At 43.4% G+C, this 23,951-nt stretch overlaps 1 protein-coding gene across 2 annotated transcripts in view; it reads right to left on the reverse strand.

Annotated features, from left to right (window-relative positions):
* GRK7 (G protein-coupled receptor kinase 7) overlaps window positions 1–23,951 on the reverse strand; it is a 31,956-nt gene that overhangs the window by 1,974 nt on the left and 6,031 nt on the right. For both annotated transcript variants that reach the window (XM_032408561.1, XM_032408560.1), the window contains one exon: window positions 6,394–6,668. In XM_032408561.1, coding sequence (XP_032264452.1) covers window positions 6,394–6,668 — 275 coding nt within the window. The remainder of the gene's footprint in view (window positions 1–6,393; window positions 6,669–23,951) is intronic.

Below are 23,951 nucleotides of genomic sequence, written 5' to 3' on the forward strand. Positions count from 1 at the left end.
AATGACATCTCATCACTTCTGCCATATTGTTAGAAGCAAATGAATAAGTCCAGCCCACCCTAAGGGAAGGGATTACACAAGAGTGTGGATAACAGGAGATGGAGATCTTTGGGGACCACACTTAAGTCCAGGTTTTAAAGCAATAAAAAGGGGGCTGTATTGTGGCATCAGATTCAAATGATTTTTTCCTTTTTATGTGAGTAGATATGTTCGTTAAGCTTCTGACTCTTGATTTTGACATGGGTCATGATCTCAGTGTTGTGGGATTGAATCCCACCTTGGGCTCTACACTCAGCAGGGAGTCTGCTTGAGATTCTCTCTCTTCCTCTCTCTCTGCCCCTCCCCCTGTATACTCTCTCTCTAAAATAAATAAATAAATCTTAAAAAAAAAAAAAAGAGGGGTACCTGGGTGGCTCAGTCAGTTAAGCATCTGCCTTCGGCTCGGGTCATGTTCCCAGGGTCCTGGGATTGAGCCCCACATCGGGCTCCCTGCTCAGTGGGGAGTTCTGCTTCTCCCTTTCCCTCTGCCCCTCCCCCTGCTCCTGCTCTCTCTCACTCTCTGAATTAAATAAATAAAATCTTAAAAAAAAAGAAAAAGAAAGAAATGTCTCCCCTTAGGGAAAAGTCAATTTCTGTCGTAAATCAACCTTGGTAAAAATTAATCACATTCATAGGTTTCCTTTACTTTTATTCCAGTTATCAAAAACTTTTAGGAAAAGAATTGAGGATTTCTCCCATATGCCCCCTTACAGATTCCCTACTATGTCAGATAATTACTGCAGTGGACTCTAACAGTTCTAAACACAGTAATGACATTACTAATAATAATAGTGGGAATAACTGGCATTTATCCAGAACCTACTCTCAGCTAATACAAAGTTAAGCTCTGCACTTATGTTATCACATTTAACCATCACAACAATGCCTGTCTGTCTTTTCATTGTATTTTTAACCTCTTCACTTGCTTCTGCATTCATAAATGGCTGTGCATCTGAAAAAGCCAAACATAGGTGAATTTTTCAAAGGAAAATTGTAATCAAATATTATTATGGAAAAGAGAAATCCAGCTGTAGGCATCTGATGTCCAGTCATTCCCTGGGTTGTTCTGTGGTTCAGGCCTAGCCCCATCCAGAATGATGCAGGACTCCTTGGACTTATCTCATTATGACCCAACTGAAAAACAGATATGGAGAACTGTATCATGAGATACTACAAGCTGTCTCTTTTTTTGCCCAAAGCCACCAAGTCTCCATCAATTTAAAGGAAGGAAAATGCAGGCTTGCCATCTACTAGAACCTACTGACCAATGTCTGTATGGTTTACATCCTGTAGAGTCAGAGCCTTGAGGGAGGGTTACTGAGATAGCTTCGAAGCTTCAAAGATGGATTTTTCTCTTAGGTTTATTGAGGTATAATTTTCACAGCAACATTCACCATTTTAAGGTATCAGATTTTGGTGGTAGGGAGGGTATCAGATAAAATTTAAATGTGGCAGAACAAGGATAGAGGGGCACCTGGGTGGCTCAGTCGGTTAAGTGTCTGCCTTCGGCTCAGGTCATGATCCCAGGGTCCTGGGGTTGAGCCCCTCATTGGGCTCCCAGCTCAGTGGGGAGCCTGCTTCTCCCTCTCCTCCCTGCTCCTGCTCTCCTTCTCTCTCGCTATCTCTGTCTCTTTCTCTCTCTCTCCAATAAATAATTAAAATCTTAAAAAAAAAAAGAATTTAAATGTGGCAGAACAAGGATAGAGCTAGAATTCCATCTATGTAAATCAGGAATGAACCCCAAGACTCTGTGTCTCAAAGAAAACAAAGGAACTGGAATGGGACCAGGTGACACAAGGAAGGAGCTTGTACCACCTTGATGGCCACCAGCAGGCATGAACACAGTATCCCCCAGGTCAAGAGAGCAACTTAAACTCACTCTGAGCAGCTTTAACTTGGATAAACAAAGAGTTCCCAGGGGCTCAGTAACCTTGAGAAATTTGCCAAGCCAGTCTTGACATCAGTATGAACAGTTCTCAAGGAACACCTCAAGCGACAGGCCCAAATGGCCTTGGTTTGCCCAACAGGGATGGCCACTTCAGCCCTTTTGCAATGAGCCACAAAGGATAAGGGAACAACAGGCCACTAAAGGTTTTCTTTATGTTCCTCAGCACCCTGACTAGATGACCCTGGAGGGCAGGGCCTATGCTTTATGCCCTTTCTCACTAAGTGTCTGTGGTTGCTGATGCTAACAACAAAAGACTAGGCTTTCCAATCCCTATTCCTTTTACTCAGTGTCTGGACCACGACAAATCTGATCACTTTATCTTTTGCACTAATGACTCTTACCTCAGTTCTGTAATTAGAAATAGCATGGATGTTATTTTACTCTTGAATCTTGCCCTGGCAGCTTCATGCAGGGATCTTTTGGCCCATCCTTAGGCAGTGCACTTTGGACAAATAAGAGAGGCTGTTGATGGGGGCAACATCTTCTGCCCTAGCCAACCTGGCTGCTGCAGGAAGACTTCTCCTGCTGACTGGAGTAGGTTCTATTTCGGAGCATTTATAGGAGCTCTTGTGTTACTGAACCCTACATGGAGATTACAATGGATTTTCTTGTAACAGTCAATGAAGAAAAGATACCACCTGACCATACATGAAGACCACTCTGTGGGGTTTGGTCTGCCAAGAACAGTATGTATTGGTATGAAATTATGTGTTGGAGAAGCACTTAAGTCAGACTTGCATGATTAGTTGATCTTGTTCTGCTGCATTGACTGATCAGAAGAAAATCTGCAAAATGCTTAAGTAATCTTCAGCTTTTATTTTATTAGAAAACATCATAAACTATCTGGAGCTTTTGTGATGCTCAGAAAAGCTTTCAATTTATTATTTTTTAAAGCTTTCAACTTCTATGCAAAACAAAGTTAATTCACAGACCTATGAAGACAAAGGAGGAGATCCTTTCAGTGATGTCTAAAGAAGGAAAAGGGTTTTAAAATTTATTTCAAATGTTTGTGAATGCAAGAGGGAGGGGGCACTTGACCTCTCTTCTGTGTAACATGTTGAGTAGGTATTTGCTTGGCTTTGAAGGACACCACTAGATTAATCAAACATTATCTCATTTGAATTAAAAAAAAAATACAGAGAGTTGAAATGAAAATGTTGGAAGGTTTTCTCTTTCACCGAACAGCTGGTTTTTATATGCCTTTTCTCGAATGTTGTAAACAGATTTATTCAAAACAGTCACAACAACAGATGCTTTATAAAAAGGTTTTGCTTGATGGAGCAGCTTCAGGCAATGATCCAGTGCTCTAAGGTGGCATTTTCCTGAAGAAGTTTGTCAATATTTCATTTTCTATACCCAAAGTGTGTTTATAGAGTGTCAAGATAGATTTTTCCATCAAACATACCAAGCGGGCAAGTTGTCTCTTTTTTCCCCAAAGCCACCTTCAGGGAGGTCATCTGAAGAGGCTGTTCGCTTTCTTTGCGGCCTCCGCCGCTGTTGGGATGCCCTCTTAGACTCCCTGCACTTGAGAACCCGGGCAGTAGAGACGGTCAGGGGTCACCATTTCCGGTTCTCCTCTCCTCCCTGGGCACAAGGAAGACAACACTAGCCAGACCCTTGGACCTTGCGCAGGGCAAACAAGTGAGTGTAAGTGATGCGCGAGTGGGTCACTTCCGGGCGGAGGCGGTACAAAGCTCCCCGAGGTTGTGTATGCTCTTTTCTCAGCTACAGCGACTGGAAGCCACGAGCTCCAGTGGAGCTGTCAGATGGATGCAGCCTGGCTCTCTGAGTCTCTGCTCCGAAGGGAGGTACCTGAAGGGAGTGCTGCTGCATGCATAAGGCACTTTGAGCGAGGGAGGAAAAAATTCCCTTCGTTGCAAGCCTCAGAGACTTTGGGATTTGCTTGTTATCATGACGCGGCCTGTTCCGACCACACTAATGCAACAACGTTGGAATCTACACAGGAAAATCAGTTCCACGTTTTCCTTCGCTTAAATGTAGAGTTTCCGTCAAATTTCAAAATACTCATTTGTTAGTTTGGTGTCTGTCATGCTTTGAAAGTCATTACAAATGGATCTTGTTTCGCTATTTAAAACAATGAGGTCGAAAATTAAAAGCTTACCTCCATACTCAAATATTTTGAATTGAGGCAGCCTTGTTCTAGAGCCTTCACTAGCAGCTACTTGGAAGATTGAGGGTAATTTTACTGCCTATGTTCTGGGGTAATAGTAAAAAGCAGTCATATTACTTCATGTTGTAGTTTTCATATTTGTATATATTTTTTAATTTTGAAAATTCAATCTAAGAATTTAAGACATTCAAGCTCATAGTTCAGTAAAAATATTATCTGGTATCTCTCTTAGAACAAATTAGTAATAATTGCTATCACTTACTTTATATATGTTATATCTAAACCTCAAAGTTTCCGACTGTGTAAGTCAGGGTTCTCTAGAGAAACAGAACCAACAGGATGTTGAAAGGGTCCAGAATGTACTACGGTAGCATAAAAATTATTTTGGGCTGAAGGCATTTGCGAGTCAACAGATACAGGTTTTGAATTTCCCTTATCTGCCTAGAAGCAGAGACTCCAAAAACTGAACTCATAAATCTTCTCTCTGGGAGTCTTAGAACTGGGAAAGACTGACTCTTAGCACCAGTGACAGAAGTCGGCTCCACACCTAAATAGCCACTGTCACAAAACTCTCGTATCTCCCACCTATTCTCCTAAAAGTCATTTGTTCTCCCATAAGTGCCCTCCCCCAACCCCAGCAATTCTAAGAGATGATTTGTTTTCCTGGAAGTACACTTCTGCTCCTCCCCTTCCCCATTAAGATGGTCTATAATTCTAACTGATCCCAGTCACATTTTTCTGTGAACTCTTGTATACGTGCATAAATAAAAGCCTGTCTTTTCTCTTACTAATCTGTGTTTTGTCAGTTTAGTTTGCAGGCCTCTAAGAGGGTAGAGGAGAAGTTTTTTCTCCCTGACAATATGTGTGCATGTATATGAGAGAGACATGGAGAGAGAGAGAAAGAGAGATTGAGAGAGGGAGGGAGGGAGGGAGGAAGTTTGGATGGATTATTTTAAGGAATTGGCTCGCACAATTGTAGAGGTTTGGCAAGTCCAAATCCTGCAAGGTAGGTCGTCAAGCTGGAGACCCAGGGAAGAGTTGCAGTTCAAGTCCAAAGGTGGTTTGCCAGCAGAATTCCCTCTTCTCCCAGGGAAGTCAGTCTTTTTCTGTGAAGGCCTTCAACTGACTGGATGAGACCCATCCACATTATGAACAATAATCTCCTTTACTCAAAGGCTACTGATTTATATATATTTTTTTTTTTTTTAAGATTTTATTTATTTATTTGAGAGAGAGAGAATGAGAGACAGAGAGCACGAGAGGGAAGAGGGTCAGAGGGAGAAGCAGACCCCCCGCTGAGCAGGGAGCCCGACGTGGGACTCGATCCCGGGACTCCAGGATCATGACCTGAGCCGAAGGCAGTCGCTTAACCAACTGAGCCACCCAGGCGCCCCTACTGATTTATATATTAAGCTTATCTTAAAAATACCTGCACAGAAGCATCTAGAATAATTGATCAAATATCTGAGTATGGTGGCCTAGTCAAGTTGTCATAAAATTAATCATCATACCCATAAATCCCCAATTTTAATACATGAGGATATTGAGACTCTGAGAAAGTAATTCAATTGCTTGAGGTAAAATGACATACAGAGCTGGGATGGGAGTCTATGTCTGCGAATCTAAAGCCCTTGGTTTTTTCTCTATATAACACAGTTACCCACTGCCAAGGGCCTTTTTACAGGTCAGCTTTTACTTATTTTGTTTCTTCTAAAATAGCTTGATCTTATTATTCCCTGTAAGCAATAAAACTCGACTTTCTTCAAAAAGAAAGTGCCCTGGTACTGATGGGTTTTAAGTTTTAATTGTATTCATTTTTGAATAATTTATTCACAATTCAAAATTCAAGAGATAATAGGGTTATAGAGTGAAAATCTTCATTTGCATCCCTGTCACCTGCCCCTAATTTCTTTTTATTAGAGACCACCAATCACATACATTCTTTGTATACTCTGCCCAAAATATTCTATGCAACTATTTGAATTATAGATCACTTTTCTTTTCTCTTCTCTTTTCCCCTTTCCTCTTTCTTTCTATCTTTCTTTCTTTCTTTGATGTATGCTGTTTTGCAACTCACTTTTTTACTTTAAAATATATCTTGGAGATCATTCCACATCAAGTGCTCACAGTGTTTGAAAGTATCAGAAACACTTGACCATATAATATGCAAATAATAATAGGAAAATAATAATACCTAATCCCAAGTCCTCGTCATTAATCCAAACCTGTGGACAATGCTGACATTGCTAATTACCTCTGTTATATGGTAGTTTACCTGCTTCCTAAACGTTGCTCTGGTTTCTTAGCCAAGAAGAGTCTGCAAATATCTTTTGCTTCCTCTGTGAAGTTATCATGTTGGAATCTGACCTCTTCTTTCAGGGTTCTTTGCTTTAAATCCTCTTTACTGACTTTTTCCTTGTAATCTTTGAATGGTGTTCGTCCAGCAACCATTTCATAAATACTGCATCCCATTGCAAACCAGTCCACAGGATAGGAATAACTCACTTTTTCCATTAGGATTTCAGGAGCCATATAACCATTGGTTCCAGCCTGTAACACCCCAAACAAGAAACAAAACAAAACAAAAACACTGATTTGAGTGTAACAGATGCTGCTGATTGCCTATCCAATACCCATTCTCCTTTTCTTTCTTTGTTAAGCGAATCCTAAGTATTTGGGGTGGCAATGTGTCTAACCTATTCTAGTCTCTGCTCTCCTAGCATCCTCTGGGGCAGCTGGGGTAGGCCATGTCATCCATTCTGGCCAAGAGGATTTAGCTGGAGTGCATTATAAAAGGGACAGATGAGGGGTGCCTGGGTGGTTCAGACAACTGACTCTTTTTTTTAAAATATTTTTTTCAGTAAAGTAATGCCAACCTATCATCTTTTTTTTTTTTAATTTTTTTTTTTTTTTTTAAGATTTTATTTATTTATTTGACAGAGAGAGAGACAGAGAGAGAGAGAACACAAGCAGGGAGAGTGGAGAGGGAGAAGCAGGCTTTCTGCAGAGCAGGGAGCCCGATGCGGGGCTCGATCCCAGGATCCCGGGATCATGACCTGAGCCGAAGGCAGACGCTTAACGACTGAGCCACCCAGGCGCCCCCCAACCTATCATCTTTAATGAAATCACGTACTTTGTGTTTTTTTCTTATGGATATAATTTAATATTTTATTTATTTGTTTGTTTATTTTTTATTATGTTATGTTAGTCACCATACATTACATCATTAGTTTTTGATGTGGTGTTCCATGATTCTTTGTTTGCGTATAACACCCAGTGCTCCATGCAATACATGCCCTCCTTAATACCCATCACTGAGACAATTGACTCAATCTCAGCTGAGGTCTTCTCAGGGTCGTGAGTCCATGCTGGGCATGGAGTTTAATAAATAAATAAATAAATAAATAAATAAATAATAAATAAATAAATAAAATAAAGGGACAGATGGGCTGCCCTTGAAATGAGGAAGTCACCTAGCCCCTCATTTCATCATTAAGGTGAAAAGTTCAAGTGGATGTCTCTGTGATTCCCCTAAGCTCTGCCTCTGTATTTTATTCACAGATAATAGAAAATTAGATGCACGGTTTTAAAGGTTGAACACTTTATTGCTAATATTGAATGTTCATATATTATCTGGTCTGTGATTCTTCCTCTATTTGCTATATAATGATATTAATATCACACATCTCTGCCTATCCCTGCATTGAAAAACTAGCACAGTCATTTTAATCTAAAAAATTCCACACATGGAAATTCATTTAACATGCATGACTATATTTTGTAAGCACATTTCTACTGACAGTACATGCCAAATGACCATTGAGTTAAAAAATATATATTTATACATATAACTTAAAATTTACCATCTTAATAATTTTTAAATGTACAGTTCAAGAGTATTAAGTACATTCACATTGTTGTGCAACCATAATCACTTTCCATCTCTTTTCATCTTGCAAAACTGAAACTCTATACTCATTAAACTACAACTCCCCATTGCCCCCACTCCCTAGGCCCTGGCAACCACCATTCTACTTTCTGTCTCTACTAATCTGACTACTCTAGGTACCTCATGTATGGGGAATCATGCAGTTATTGTCTTTTTGTGAATGTGTTATTTTAATACATTCATTAATTTGACAAATTTTTGAAAATATTTTATTTACTTATTTGAGAGAGAATGAGAGTATGTGTGTGCACAAGGGGAGGGGCAGAGGGAGAGGGTTGGGGAGGGTAGAATCTCAAGCCGACTCCAAGCCAAGCTCAGAGCACCACATGGGGCTTGATCCTATAACCCTGAGATCATGACCTGAGCCAAAACCAAGAGTTGGACACTTAACTGACTGAGCAACCAGGTACCCCCAATAAATATTTAATGAATATCTATAACATACCTTGTAATTATAAAATATACATATATATACATACACACACACAAACACACACACACACATAAACACATTGTTTTCCAAAAACTAACTTGTTTTTGGTTAAAGTATAATGTATAACCTCTGCAGCAATTAAAAATTCAAAGAACACCTGGGGCGCCTGGGTGGCTCGGTTGGTTAATTGTCTGCCTTTGGCTCAGGTCATGATACTGGGGTCCCGGAATTGAGCCCCATGGTAGGCTCCCTGCTCAGCGGGGAGTCTGCTTCTCCCTCTGCCCCTCACCCGGTTCGTGCTTTCTCTCTCTTGCTCTCTCTCTCTCAAATAAATAAATAAATAAATAAATAAAATCTTTAAGGAAAAAAAAGGAAAAATTCAAAGAACACCCTAAAATGACAATAGGCTTCTACTAGTACATAAAAATGATCATATAAATTATTGGCAGAGTTGTGAAAAACAGATGGGCTCTGTAAATTGACCCAGACTTTTAGGAGAGCAGTAAGATAGAGTCACAGAAAATAATATGTATCAACTGTTCCTCTCCTTCAATCAGTTTACTTCATCTTGGAGTATATACCTCCAAGAAATGACTCAGAAGAAAGAAAAAGGAATCTACATAGAGATGTTCATAGCTCCATTATTTATAATGGTCACAAGCTGGAAACCTCCAAAAGCCCGTCAATAAAGACAACAGACTAGAGTCTATTGTTAATACTATATATTGTTAATATATATATATATGTATATATATATATAGTGGATTTCACACACTGATTACAAATATGCATTCCAGTACATCAAAAAAGGCTGGAAAGTGTTTTTAGTTTTTTATCAGGTGATTTTTTTCTAATTGCTTAAGTATATATTTTTACATGCACTATATATATAATGCCCTAGGAATATTAAATTTCATGGATAATTTCTACATGGGTAACAACATTGAAAAGCATATATGACCCAAGCACTAATGAGAAGTAATTGGCCTGTCTGGAAGTGACTGGGTCTGACAGGCTGGGCATGAGTCAGCATGGTACTGCTGTTTTCATAGAAGCTGATACATAATTTGGGTGACCATATGTTCTGGTTTGCCCAGCACAGTCCCAGTTTACATTTGTTGTCCTGGCATCTTGTCTAGTTTTGCATTTGTCCAGACAGAAGGGTCCTGTAGGTTCCCCTGAGGCCCAGGATGTAGTCTTACTCGACTTTGTATCCAAACTAGGAACTTACTATAGGGCCTCACACGGTGCATACCCAACAAAATGTTTGTTAAATAAACAACAGTAAAGATGGTAACTAGATGTTTTCCATTCACTATGCAACCAATATTGAACCATGCCCTGCAGTGAGTTCTACGGATACCAAGACATATGATACCTGGCCGTTGCCCTTCAGGATTTACAGGCTGATGGAGACAGGTCAAAAGGTTAATTAAATAGAGTACAGTAAATGCTGTAATGGGAGTATAAAAAAAGCACAGGGAGGTGAGAGGGTGTGTATGTGTGTGTGTGTTGGGGATACTTCACTGAAGAGTGATAGCTGAGCTGAATCATGAGGGAAGAATCTGTCCCCCAGAGCAGGCTAGCCAGCTAATGAGCACGTGCAAGAGATGGAGCCAGAAATAATGTAGGGTGTTCAGGGAGCTTTAAGGAATTTGGCATTTCTGGAACACAAGATCTGTGGGATGTAATGGTGGGAGGGGAGACTAGAGGAAGAAATGTGGATGAGACTGAGAAACACTGTATGCCAAAATAGCAAAAATTCATTCCCAGTCCCCCTTTTCCCTTGTATCCCTCTACCAGAGAGGTCAGAAGGCTGAGCACTCCATCTCTCAGCTTCCTTTGTACCTAAGGCGACCATGTGATATGAGCTTTATTTGAGAGGTGTGCAAGGCAAAGGTGCTGAGGGTTGTGGAAAAAGGGGAGTAAGCCTACTTAGAAATACATAAAAGATATAACACAAATTAATGGATCAATAGAGGGATGGATAGATGGAGAGACATGTGATAAAGTGAATCTAATAAAATATTCATGATATACAATGGAATATTGTTTGGCCATAAAAAGGAATGTACTAATACATGCTACAACATGGATGAACCCTGAAAACATTACGCTAAGTGAAAGAAGCCAAATTCAAAAGGCCACATATTGTGTTTCCATTTATATAAAATGTCCAAAATAGGCAATTCCACAGAGCCAGAAAGTGGATTAGTGGTTGCTTAGGGTTGGGACAGGGGGAATGGGAGTGACTGCTAAAGGGCAGGGGGTTTCTTTTTGGGGTGAAGAAAAGATTCTAAAATTGTGATAATGTTTGCATTGCTCTATGAATATACTAAAACCCACTGAATTGTATACTTTAAATGGGTCAATTTTACGGTATTTAAATTATATCTCAATAAAGCTGTTCAAAATGTTCATGGTAAACAGGTAGGTAATGGGTATACAGGTGCTTGCTGTGAAATTCTTTCAACTTTCCTATATGTTTGAAAGTTTTTATAATAGAATGCAGAGGGAAGGGGGCCCTTGGGTGGCTCAGTGGGTTAAGCGTCTGCCTTTGGCTCAGGTCATGATCCCAGGGTCCTGGGATCCAGCCCTGTGTTGTGGGTTCCTTGCTCAGTGGGGAGTCTGCTTTTCCCTCTCCTGTTGCCCCTCCCCCCCGCTCGTGCTCTCACTCTCTCTCTCGAATAAATAAATAAAATCTTAAAAAAAAAAAAAGAATGCGGAGGGGAAAAGGAGTGAGAGAAGGGGATGCAATACCAGGCATTACCACGTGGCTGCTGGTCCATCAGGCACAATAGAATCTTCTAGAAGGGTCATAAAGAGGAACTACAGGGGAGAGTGAAGAAGAGGGAATCCATCTACCCAGCTCCCTCCCATCTCCTATTTCCATTCGTCAAGGATTACCCAAAAGCTAACTTGTCTGTATTTCTAGATATCGTCCAGACCTTCAGCAGCTTGCTAGAAACCAGGATTCACATTGCAGTCTGATATTTCCTCCAATTCTAAAAGAGGAGGTGCAACTCAGCCTACAAGTGGAGCCAACAGAGTGCTGTCCAGGAGCGAGAGAAGAGGCAGAGAGGGACTGTTAGAAGGTGTGTGAGGTTTGTGGCCCAGTACTCCAACTTGATGAAATTTCTCAATGATGTACTTTGGTATGGGGCTTTTTCGTTTGTGATGCTGGCTACCGGCAGGTCACTCAATCCAGGATCTAAAGGCTGTCAGAATCGGGAAACTTTCTCATATTACTTCTTTGATCATTTTCTCCCTTCCATTTTCTTTCCTCTCTTTTTGTTTTTGGAAATCCTGAACGTATCCCCTCCGCTTCTTATCTTTTGCTTCTATTTTCCATCTCTTTGTCTTTTTCTAGGATTTCCTTTTTTTATTTTTTCTAGGAGAACTTCCTCTATTTTTTCCCTAACTCTTCTATTTTTTTTTAAGTATTTTATTATGGGAAATTTCAAACATATACAAAAGAGAGACTAGAATAATAAACCCAGTATATGCTATACTCAGCTTCAAGAATTATCAACAAATGGTCAGTCTTGTTTCATCTGTGTCCCCTACCCACTCCCACTGGCCCAGACTCTCCTAGACATCACCATTTATATTTCACTATGAGTCTCTAAAAGGTAAGGCCACTTAAAAGCAAACAAACAAAACCAAAGCACTACAATATCATTATCTCGCTTTAAAAATAACAAAAATTCTTTAACACTATCAAATATCTGGACATGTTTATACTTCTCCAATTGTGCTATAAAATTGTCCTCTAAATAGTTTGCTTAAATTTGTATCTAAATAAAGTTCACACAGTGTCATTGTTTGGTATGTCTCTTTAATCTCTGTGAATATATAAGTTCCTCATCTGTCTGCCTCCCCAGCCCCCTGGAAGATTTTGTTGGAAAAGCTGGCTAAATTCTAGACTGCCCCAGGTCAGATTTTGCTGACTGCCTCCCTGTGGTGTCATTTAACATGTTCCCCTATTCTTTGTATTTCCTGTGAATTAATAGCTAGATCTAGAGGCTTAATCCTTCTACTGAAATTTCATTTCTGCAAATGTTTTTTATTAAAGTATCATTAACATATAATAGTGTGCACAGATCATAGATGTTCAGTTCAGTAAATTTTGATAATTGAATACACCCACATAAATACCACCCAAACAAGATATAGAATATTTCATCCACCCAGAAAGTCCCCTTGTGTCTCTTTCTAGTCCATTCTCCTCTCTACTTCCTAGGCAACCACTTTCTGATTTCTGTCACCATAGATTAGTTTTGTCTGTTCTTGGATTTTATGTAAATGGAATTGTATGGTAGATACTCTTTTGTGTCTGACTTCTTTTTTTAACATAATGTTTTTGAGATTTATCCATGTTGTCCTGCAAATTTATTTGTGAATTTTTTTAGTTCCAAATGCCCTTTTTCTTCTCTGAATGTTCCTTGTTTTCTAGCATCTGTTCTTGCTTCATGGATGCAATATCTTCTCTTAAATCTCATAAGATATTAATTATACATTTTTAAAAAATGTTACCTTCTACTCATTGCATTGTTCCTACTTTCTATAAGCTTCTCTCTTCTGTTTGTTTTTGCATAGTCTTTCATTTTGGAGGGTTCCTTCAAATAACAAGTGATCTTTGACTGCTTGTATTTAAGAATGTAACACCAAAAAGCTGACAAGAAGCTTGTCAACTGATGGACTTCACTGTAGGGTGATCTTGCCAAGCCATTTCAGTGGGGACGCCACCTGTGAGTACCCACAGACCTTTTGTGTTAGGCTACTCCATTTCCTCAGAGAGAGATATGCTCCAATACCCCATTTGAGAGGGGTCAGCCTGCTTGCTCTCATTCTGGGAGCTAAGGTGGGGAGGGGACTGAGGGTCTCCCCACATCACATAGTATCTCATGCTCTACAACTCTCAGTTGGACTATATGTTCCTGCGTCCAGCTTCTCTCTGGTTCAGTCTCTTCTGCTGGGGTGGGAGAAGCAGGGAGAAAGACTACAAACAATATCCAACTGCAGTTCAGACAGTGGTGATTGGTAAATTCTACTTAGCAACACTAATTGTGAGTTCGCTCTGTGTGTGGCACCCTTCCAATGAGCAGATTTCAGAAGCAAGTGACTTTAGTGATCAAAATAGTTAATTGGGTCACCAGATAAATATCAGTTGCTCAGTAGAAGGTATAGGATGAAAGTGGAGAACACGCCTTGTCCTAAACAAAGGATGTGAGACACAGCTAGGGGAAAAATTGGAAATAATAATGTAAAATGCTTATTAAGTGCTCATTACATGCTAAATATTTTCTCAAGTGCTTTATGTGAATTTCTTGTTTCATCTTTATTTTTTTTTTAAGATTTTATTTATTTATTTATTTGTCAGAGAGAGAGAGAGAGAGCACAAGCAGGGGGAACAGCAGGTAGAGCAGGCAGAGGGAGAAGCAGACTCCTTGCTGAGCAAGGAGCCCAACGCAGGACTCGATCCCAGGACCCTGGGATCATGACCTGAGCTGAAGACAGACACTTAACTGACTAAGCCACCCAGGCATCCCTTGTTTCATCTTTATGATAACCCTATGAGATAGAAACAATTTTTATCTCCCATTTTACAGATTAGAAAACTGAACTACAGAGGGTTTAAATCATGCCCAAGGTCACCCACGCAAGATTCACACAGAGCTCTGCACTTAGAACCACTACATTACACTGCCTCTTTGGAAGTAGGTGATGTGGCTTTTTCTTACCCTTCCAAGTTCCCTTCAGGATTTCTTTTCTCTCCTTAGCATCCTCTCCTTCCATCTCCCCATCTACCAAGGACCAAGACCTCATCTTGGTCCATTCCTGCTTAAGCTGCTTCCCTTCCCCTTTTCCCAACATCCTTTGCCTGTATCTCTGCTAATCAGGCTGGCTGGGCTGCTCCACACTACCGAGATTGCTAGGAGGAGGGAACCAGATCCCGAGCCATGCTCCGGGACCACCTTGCTCCCTCCCCAGGGAAATAAATGAAGAATCAGCCCGCCATCTTTACAGCACTATAGCCTCTTGGTGTAATGGAAAGAGCACAAGACAGCATGCAGGGTAGCTTTAGATCCCTTCCAAATAATTTTCAGGACTAAATTTACCTCTTGACCCTAAAGACAGAAAATGTCAGTGATGGAATTTTGAAGGGCACCACCTCCTTAAGGAGTGGAGGTATTTCACAGAGAAGAATGGAATTAGAGGCGCACGCCAGACTCTAAGCACCCAAATTCCATCTCAGCCTCCAGCTGAAAAAATTAATTGCCTGCCCTTTATGCCATTTGTCTTCTGCATGTGAACTGCCTCCTCGGAGTGGGGTGGGAGGAGAGAACGGGCCAAGCAGCATGAGGCAGGGTCCAACCACGCTGACCTCTCACAGCTCAGTTTAACTCCTGCAGTTACAAAGGGCCTCCACACATCAGTCTCTGTGTCATCAAAACAGTCACTTTCAGTCCATGTGACCAGAACAGCCATTGCCAGGGCTAGAGGGATCACTCAAGTGTCAGCAGCCACAAAACTCTTAGGGGAGGTTTCTGTATATATTTTTTTGTTCTGTTTCCTTCATTTTGTTTTGCTTTTGTTTTATAGTGCCTTTTGATGGACCCACATAGTCAACACCTGGTCAGGCAAAACAAGGTATACCCAGCATGGCAGGGCATCAAGCATCAGACCTCACAGGGTTTAGGAAGCCAGTAATAACGCCTCCTTCCATATTGCCCCCCAGGGGGCAGCAAGAAGTACAACTACTACAGTCACCGCGTGTGTATTGCTTAGGCCCATCAGGACCACCGGACACCTACAGGTGTTGAAACTTTGAGGAGGGTGAACACCCTAGGGTGGGATCAGGATCAGAGCCAGCCTGTCCGGACCCGTGCAGACACCCCTTACATTGTCCTTGCTGTTGGATGCTGGCTTCCACTGACCCTGTAGCTGTTGTCACCCTTACCCCTGGGCCCATGGGAGCCTGGTGGCAAGGCCAGGCTGGGCGGATTCTGTCCTCTGAACAGTCCCAATGTGACTCTGGGCAGCAGTGGACTGTGACCTTGGCAGTGCTGAGAACAGGGAGGGGCCTTTCAGTGGGACTGAGAGGGCACAGTTCACATCTTAATAGCTTTATATATCCATGAAAAAGTGTGTGTGTGAATTCATGCAGGTGTATGTTGCCGGTCCTTCAAGGTCAAGATAACCAGTAAGCCTCGGGCTCCCAATGAATCTGAAAAGGTGGCAAGCTTAATTAGAAGAAACGGCAGCATCGTGCCCCCGGTGTGTCCAGGCCAAGCTGGATTTGATGACCGGGCGGGGAGAAAGATGCCGAAAAGGAAGCTCTCTGCGTTTGTTGGTGGTGGCCCAGCAAACTGGCCAGCGGAGCAAGAAACTGCCCGCGGGTGCCTCTTCCCCCCAGCTCATCACAAACCAGATCCACTCGGCAGCACAATCCAAACAGAAGAGGGAATCAGAATGTACATCTTTTGTTTGCCGTGGCAGGAGAACTGTTGAGCAGAGGAAAAAAACAAGCTGAGCTTAGCGCTATCAGCTGTTTCCTGGGGCTCGCTCCTTCCTTCCTCCGAGGGGGGCCTGGCCGCTTTGTTCTTGTTCCCAGCTGCTCCTCTGCGCCTTTAAGCGGTGGCCTTTGCAGACCTCAGAGGAATGCGGCCTGAGACCCCAGGGGATTTAGCTTCGAGGCTCCGCCTGCGTGCTCAGCCCCAGGCTGCAGCCTCCAGAGGGCTTGCTTTTGCTCCCCGTCTGCTTTCTGCCGGCCACTTCCTAGGTGCAGCAGGAACGTCACCAGACGTAGCTTCCTGCTCTTTCTGACACCCCTGGGAGGACACCCATGCCAGAGAGACCCTGCAAGGGATCCAAAAGAGAGGTTTCTGCAATACTGCTTTCCACAGCTGTCCAGCCTGGTGTCATTCGGTGGTGGCTCAGATCCCAGCTCTCCCAGTTACTAGCTGGTCACCCCCAGCCAGTTATTCAACCTCTCTGAGCCTCACAGCTCCTACTCCACAGAGCCATGATAAGGATTAAAGCGATAAAACACTGAGTACCTCCCAAAAGCCTGGCACACAGCAGGCCCTCAACAGGTGTTAGAGACCATGGTCACCAAGTCTGGGTTCCGGGTGTCTCAGGCAGGACAGCTACACAAGAAGAAAAACTCCAAAGCCTCTAAGATTCCATCAGATTGAAAGGCAGGGCCTGGCACATGGGCAGAGATCAAGAGTTGTGATTCTTCCACTGGAGCGTGCTCTTTGGTGGTTTCATGTTCCCTGGATCTCTCCGGCAGCGGGCTGAGGCATATTTTCCACGGTGTCTCTAAGATGTGACAAGCAAGGCAACTGCGTGTGCCTGCTTGGCTCGGTCAAGAGGGGAGCTGCGCGCCCCCCACCCCAGTGTACACACTGCAGCCCTGGGGTCCTGCAGGCTCCCTGTGCCTCGCAGAGAACAAAGCGCAGGTGCAAAGGTTACCTGAGAAGGTACAGTGCCGACAGGTGAGGCCGAAACAGTGCAACAGAAGGGATTGTGACCGAGGGGTCTGGTACTTGGCTTCATAGAATAATCACAGCAATCATTCCTTGAGTGCCTACCAAGGGCTGGCCCCCTGCTAGGCATTTATCTGCCTTGCTTCTTAATCTTCTCATCAAACCTCAGAGGCGGGCTGTATTAACCAGGCTCACTGAAGAGGCATGACTTGCCTGGGGTCAAGCGCAGGGCTATGGCCAGACTAAGTGGCATGTCTGTGCCAATTAATGGAAGGCACTCTGCATGGCTTGGCATGTAGAGCATGAGTTGGCCCTCAGTCCTCAGTGTCCCTACGTATAGGCATCCCACGTGAGGGGTCAGCCTGTGCATCTGTCCCAGCAGCCACAGGAAGTGGCAGAGCCAGGACCGGCACACACACTTCTTCCCTCTGGTTGGCCCTGCGGGCCGTATTTCATCAGCTGCACTCGATCTGGATGGATGCTCCGAGCTTCCAACATGTGTCCATATCAACAACGATGATGCAACCTTTTGGTCCCTGATCATATCATCCTGCATGACAGTCCCCTCCTGCCGCCCCTGTAGGCTCTCTCTCCTCGCTCTTACAATTCCCTGGACAGTGTGCTGCCAGGGCCCCCCCAGGTCCCAGGCCCTCTGCCTCACTCCCTCCTGTTTACTCTCATCCCGGCTCCCTCTTCCTGAGTGTCCTTCCAAAGCTGCTTTTGTCATTTTCCTGCCCGAAAGCCTTCAGTGGCTCCCCAACACCCTAGGCGCTCAGTTGGAATGCCCTTGTCGGACTCCTCCAGCCTTCTAGGGACTGACATCTGCTATACTCACCGGCTGTCACCCCCTTCCAACCCTGTGACTCCGCATTCTAAGCAGCTGCAGAGTCACTATGTTCTGTGCCTGAGCCCCAGGCCTCTCGTTCCAGGCTTTTAGCTGGGCAGGATTTTTCAACTGTGACAGTATGGACATTGTGGGCCAGATGGTTCTTTGTGGTGGGGGCTGTGCTGTGCACTGTAAGATGTTTAGCAGCATCCCTGGCCTCTACCCACTAGATGCCAGTAGCATTTTCCCCATCATGACAATCAAAATGTCTGCAGAGATTGCCAGAATTCCCCTGGGGGCCAGAATTGCCCTCAGTTGAGGACCACGACCTATGCTGACCCTCTGCATAGCCCATTCTCTTTCTTCCTTACCTGCCTAGCTTCTGTTTGCCTTGTACATCTCAACTTGGTTGTTATTTCCTCCAGGAAACCTTTCCTGACACCGTAATCCTATGTCAGGCTGGGTGCCCTTCCTATGCACCCAACATGGACAGCTCTGGTCACGTGTATTTTTAACCACCCTTTTACTGTCAGTCTCTTCCTGGTCCTGGGGCCTTCTGGTTCCCTGTACTTGGGCACTTTGCACTGGCTCTGCCACCTGGAGTGGAGACTGTGGTACTCTGCCCAGATCCCCTCTGCAGGTGTGGCCTCCCTTGCTGCTGGGATCAGGCCAATCTGCGGTGCAGCTGAACTGTGCCCTGTGCGCAGCAGTAGCCCTGTGCTGGGGTTCGATGCTGTGCAGAAGCTGTCTTGACACATTTCTGAATTTGGATCTTGGATCTTGTCAATTAAGTCCAGTGAGATGATAGAGTATGCCCTTGGGGTAGGGAGCCTGGCTCACACACAGTCCTGTCTCCCGCCACATTTCTGCCTCCTAGCCCTGGGGTCCTGGCTGTTTCCTCCACTGTCTCTGCTTGGCAACTGCTGTGACCCTCTGCCGCTGTGGGGGGCCTGGACTCAGGTGCAGGGTTGGGCTCAGGGTTGGGGTCAGGCACTTGCTTCCTCAGGCCCACCCGTTGGGTGGGGCCCTGATGCCTACGAGGGTCTTCCTTACTCCTATCTTTCTAAGCCTAAGGGAGTGTGACATTGAATAGCAAAAACCACCATGACTTTCAACAAGATTAATCATGGAAGAAACGAGAGAGCTTTCTGCCGGCATTTGAATGAGGGTCCGCCATGTGCAATTCATGAGGAGCCTGGAAAATTATGTAGCCAGCCCTAGCTGGGACCACTGACTGCTGATGGCTCACAGCTGCACCTCACCCTGGGACCTGCTCTCGGCCCCAGGCAACTGCCTAGCCTAAGCTGCCCCCCCTGCTAGCAGCCAGCCAAGGCCACTGACTGGCCCATGGGGGCATACAAAAACCTAAACTCTGTCCCCTATTTGGGACAACTCTGAAGGGCCATCCCAACTCAAGAGCTTGTTGAAGGATTGACTGAGGTCTTGGTTCCACTTCATTGTGGATCAGCTTCTCCCTCTGCCCAATCCTGCCTTCCTCATGCGTAGATCTCCTGAGAATGCACCCTAATAAGTCTTCCACATGGAAACGTGTCTCCAAGTGTGTTTCCAGGGAACCCAGCCTAAGACACTGCTCCAAGGACTTTGCTGATAGCCCTCTGATAGCAAGTTAAGTTGTATTTCCCTTATGGTTAACGCTCGGATTCTCACAAATTAAGTCAAATCTTCCTTGGAGAGCCCCATGTATCACATCTTCACAGCATTTATTATAATTGACACTTTATATTCCTGTGAGTGATTTTTAAGTTCTATCTTCCCTAGACTAAGTTCCATGAGGGCAGGAAATCATGTCCATTTTTTGCTCATCTTTCTATCCTTTAGGTTTAGCGCAGTCCTGGCATGTGGGAAATGCTCAATACATATATGGTGAATGAAGGAGTGAGTGAATGAATGACTGCCTTTTGAATGAAGAGATGTTAAAAATAATTCTTAGGCTTTAATGAATATTTTTGAATGCCCTTAATAGTGATAAATACTTTCAGAATGGATTGGATGGTAGTGGTCAAAAATTACTAGGAACTAAATTTAGTAAATGACAGTGGTTATAATTTTGGTGGAGACCAACGTGTGACCAAGAAGTAACCAGAATTCCACTCCTATAAGGCTCTTCCACTGTTTCTCAGAAGTGAATTCTCAAAGAGAAAGAATTTTGGAGCAGGGTCATAATGATCGTGAGGTATGAAGGTGTTAATTTTGATGACACACATTCTGAGATCTTTTAAAAATCACTTCTTCAGTGTGGCTCTAGCACTGTATTCAGGACAATAGAAGCTTCAGACTAAATATAATGCCCATCCTCTGTCACCCATCGTCCCTCTGAATGTGAGGAGTTGGTCAGAAGCTTCAGAGCAGGACAAGGTAACCAAATATGTCACGAGCTTTTGGCTCACAGTTCTAACTTCATTCCCACTCCTGACAAAAGAACACGTCTTAAGGATTCATGTTCCATAAAATCTGAAGGTCACTGTTCTCCACTTAGAATAAGGAATTTGAAAGTCCCAGCATGAACCCCACTGCCCAATGTTCCTATTATATTTTCCCAGAGTCTCTAAAAAAGTGATGTGAATTAGTTTTATTGCATGCATGTAGATGTCAGCTGAATAGAGGCAGGAGTGCTTATCACATTCATTAAAAGTGAATGCAGACAGTGGCTGGGACCATGTTTATTTATATTGTGCCTATGTGTGGGAGGCTGGCTCTGAGACATTAGTCACATCGTTCCCGTAGGTGGGGGTGCTCCTTTTTGAAGTCTTAACTCTGTCAGAGGTTCAGCTGGACTTCTGGTTGGTATCCGTATCAGACCAGCCTGAGGAAGATATGCTAATGTCATCACATATACTTATTCTGAGTTTTACTGGAGAAAAGCCTTTTATAGCATTAAAAACCTAGGCCATGTCCTGCTCTCTGTGTGAATTTAACAGGGTAGAATCAAGACTGTAAGTGCCCTTGAATCTGATGTACCTGGGTTCATATCACATATTAGAAATGTGTCTTTGAGTGGGTAACTTAACCTCTCTGAGTCTCAGTTTCTCCATCTGTAAAATGGAGCTAATAATATTCCTACCTCATAGAATCTTCTTAAAAAAGATCTAGATCCCATCGTCTCTTGATTAAGGGGTCAGAAAGCTTTCAAACTTTTCAAACCATGGAGGTAACAGCAGTTACTAGGGGTATCCACTCTTTTTGCCTAGCTGACATCCATTTCTCATTCTTTTCCATCCTGATTTTCCTTTGGAGAGCACATTCTTCTGATGTCAGTCCATGAGATTTAGACGGGACAGACCTTCTCCCTGGCTCCTGGGAACAGCAGTGATCTCATCCTGGTCAGTGGAATGGGTTGTGGTTGGGCATGTGACTTGAGTTGTCCATTGAGAGTCTACCCTGGGAAATGTGAAGGAACTGTTTGTAAAGAAGTGTTTTCTTTCCATGGGGTTGCTCAGTTGGTAGGATATGTATGGAGATGCTGGTGGCCTTTGCGCAGGGATCACCTGAGTGAGAGTGAGGCTAACATTGAGGACACCAGAGCAGGGAAACAGGAAGAGATTCTCAGGGAATCCTCCACTGCTCAGAGATTCTCAGGGAATCCACTGCTCAGGCACCTGGATCAAGCCAAGCCTCTGAGCTTCTTAGGTATGAAAACATTAATTTCATTTCTTAAATAACTTCATTTTGTCCCACAAGAACCCTGACTGATAGTCTAGTAAATCATAGTAACTTATTCCATATGTTAATCTTTTGAATTTACAAGACTTCTTCCAAATAATTCAAAGACTCTCTCATAGACGCTTAAAACTTGGAGATGAAGGAGGCCTTAAGGCCTACCTAAGATGGCATACAGTAAGTCAGTGACACAGCTGGGATAGGGACTCAGGTTTTCTGCCTCCCCAGCCAGCACTCTTAAGCTTCCCTGCCTCTCCTGGTATGTCTGCCTCCATCTTTCTCACACCTGAGCAGAGCCACCTGTGTCTTTCTTCCCTGAGGTGCCTCCTGTCACCATATTCTAAGAGTGGTTCTGTGCTTTTCTCATCCCCTCCACTGAGGACAGCCATGTTTTAAGAGAAGGAAGTCCAGGTGTGGGTCTTTTTTTTTTTCCTTCAGGTGTGCGTCTTAATGGAGCCTAGGTGAGAGGCCAGAGGGGCTGAACTGTGGACACAGGACTGCTCAGAGCCCAAGGCCTTTCCTCAACCCACATCACCTCATGTGTGGATCCTTTCAGTAGCTGCTTGTGGGTCCCCCACCCCCAGTCTCTTTCTTCTTTAATTCATCTTACACAGTGTCCAAATCATCTTCCTAAAGAATCACTCCAGTCATGCCACTTTCTTGTTGAAAAACCTTCAGTGGCTCTCTATTGCCTACAGAGCGATGTCCTAATATCCCCCAATAGCCTGAAAGGGCCTGTACCCCTCCAAGGACGACTAGCTCCTACCTAGGGAAGAATTACCCACTTGGAAGAATCAAGTCCAGAGTTAGGAATTCTATTACAGCCTCAAGTTCTATTATAATAGATGGTATACATTCTGAGCCCTGTTGGAAAGGAAAACATTGTCCCTCTCACAATGTCTAGCACCTTACTATCTTTTTGATTAATTTTGATGCTATCATACAAAAATCTTTCCCCCAGCTACCTTCTATTAGCTCACAGTTCTGTAGGTCAAAAGTTTGGGTACAGCATGGCAAGGTTCTTTGGTTAGGATCTTACAAGACCCAAGTCAAGATATCTGCTGGGCTGCATTCTTACCTGGAGCCCAGGATTTGCTTCCAGATTCAGATGGTTATGGCACATGGAAAAGGCCAAAATGCCAGAGATATTGATCTCATCATCCTGCAGCTGCTGACTAACACCAGCGCCACTAATCTCCACACAACTTGTTACATAAGGAAAATAAACCCCTGTCTGGTTTAATCCACTGCTATTTGGGTTTTCTACGATATGCTGCTGAAATCAACCCTTAACTGATACAGCTCCCATGACTATGCCATTCCTACCACTCATCCTATTTATTTAACCTAACCTCTTCAAGGCTCTTCTTCCACATCCCCTACATACTGATATTCCCCAGCTGCCATTCCTAGTCCTCTTCCCTCATTATTTCCCATGTGATTCAGTGGGGCCTGAAGCTTCCCAAGTCACAGTGACTCCAAATCCCAATATCTAGCCCAGACCTTTCTCCATAGCACCAGACTGACAGGTCTAAATGCCCAGGGAACATCTCTACCTGCCTGTCTCATATACAACACAATCATCACTGACTGAATTTGCTAGCTTTTCCACAGTTCTGCTCTTCCTTCCAGTCAGTGGAGCTAGAGACCCTCTCTGTTCCTCACCATCATACCCAGCTGGTCTTGATGTCCTAGCAGGTCTCTTTCCAATGGTGCCAATCTCCTCCCACATCTTTAATCCTACTATTTTCTACAAGTACCCACCATCTCTTCCTGGGTCACTGCATTAGCCTCTTAACTAGGTCCTCTGCCTCCCATCTACAACCCAAATTGGTCTTTTAAAAATGCAAATCTAAATAAATAAATAAATAAATAAAATAAAAAAATAAAAAAATAAAAATGCAAATCTACTCATGTCATTCCCCTTCTTGAAAGCCTTCAATGGCTCCTTGGCCCCCACAAGAAAGCATTCCAATGACTTTGCATGATCTGAACCCTACACATCTTGTCAACACCCCTTATATTACAGCTACATAAAATCACCTGCACTTTCCCAAATTTGCCACGGTTTTTCTCACTTCATTGCCTGATTATCCTCTCTGCCTTATAAGTTGGAAACTGTACAAAAACAAAGTTTCAAGTGAATATTTAAGAGCCTGACTTAGGCCCTTGTCTTCCTGCACTTTCTCCCACCTTTGTGCACAGAAACTCAGTGGTAAAGACCTGTCAGAATCAAAGAGAGTTCGTATTGTTTACTTAAATAATTGCTAAATTAATGAAAGAATTAATACCCTTTTAATCAAAGAATTCTCTGCAAGCCACTTCGAACCAAAATGATCAAAATAAATATCAGTTGCCTTTGTTCTCTTCTATACATTTTCATTCAAAATTTCACCTTTATCCAAAGTAACCCCCCCCCCCCCCCCCCCCCCCCCCCCCCCCCCCCCCCCCC

The sequence above is a fragment of the Phoca vitulina genome, unplaced genomic scaffold (assembly GCF_004348235.1).
Source record: "Phoca vitulina isolate PV1807 unplaced genomic scaffold, GSC_HSeal_1.0 scaffold10, whole genome shotgun sequence".
NCBI classification, from domain to species: Eukaryota; Metazoa; Chordata; class Mammalia; order Carnivora; family Phocidae; genus Phoca; species Phoca vitulina.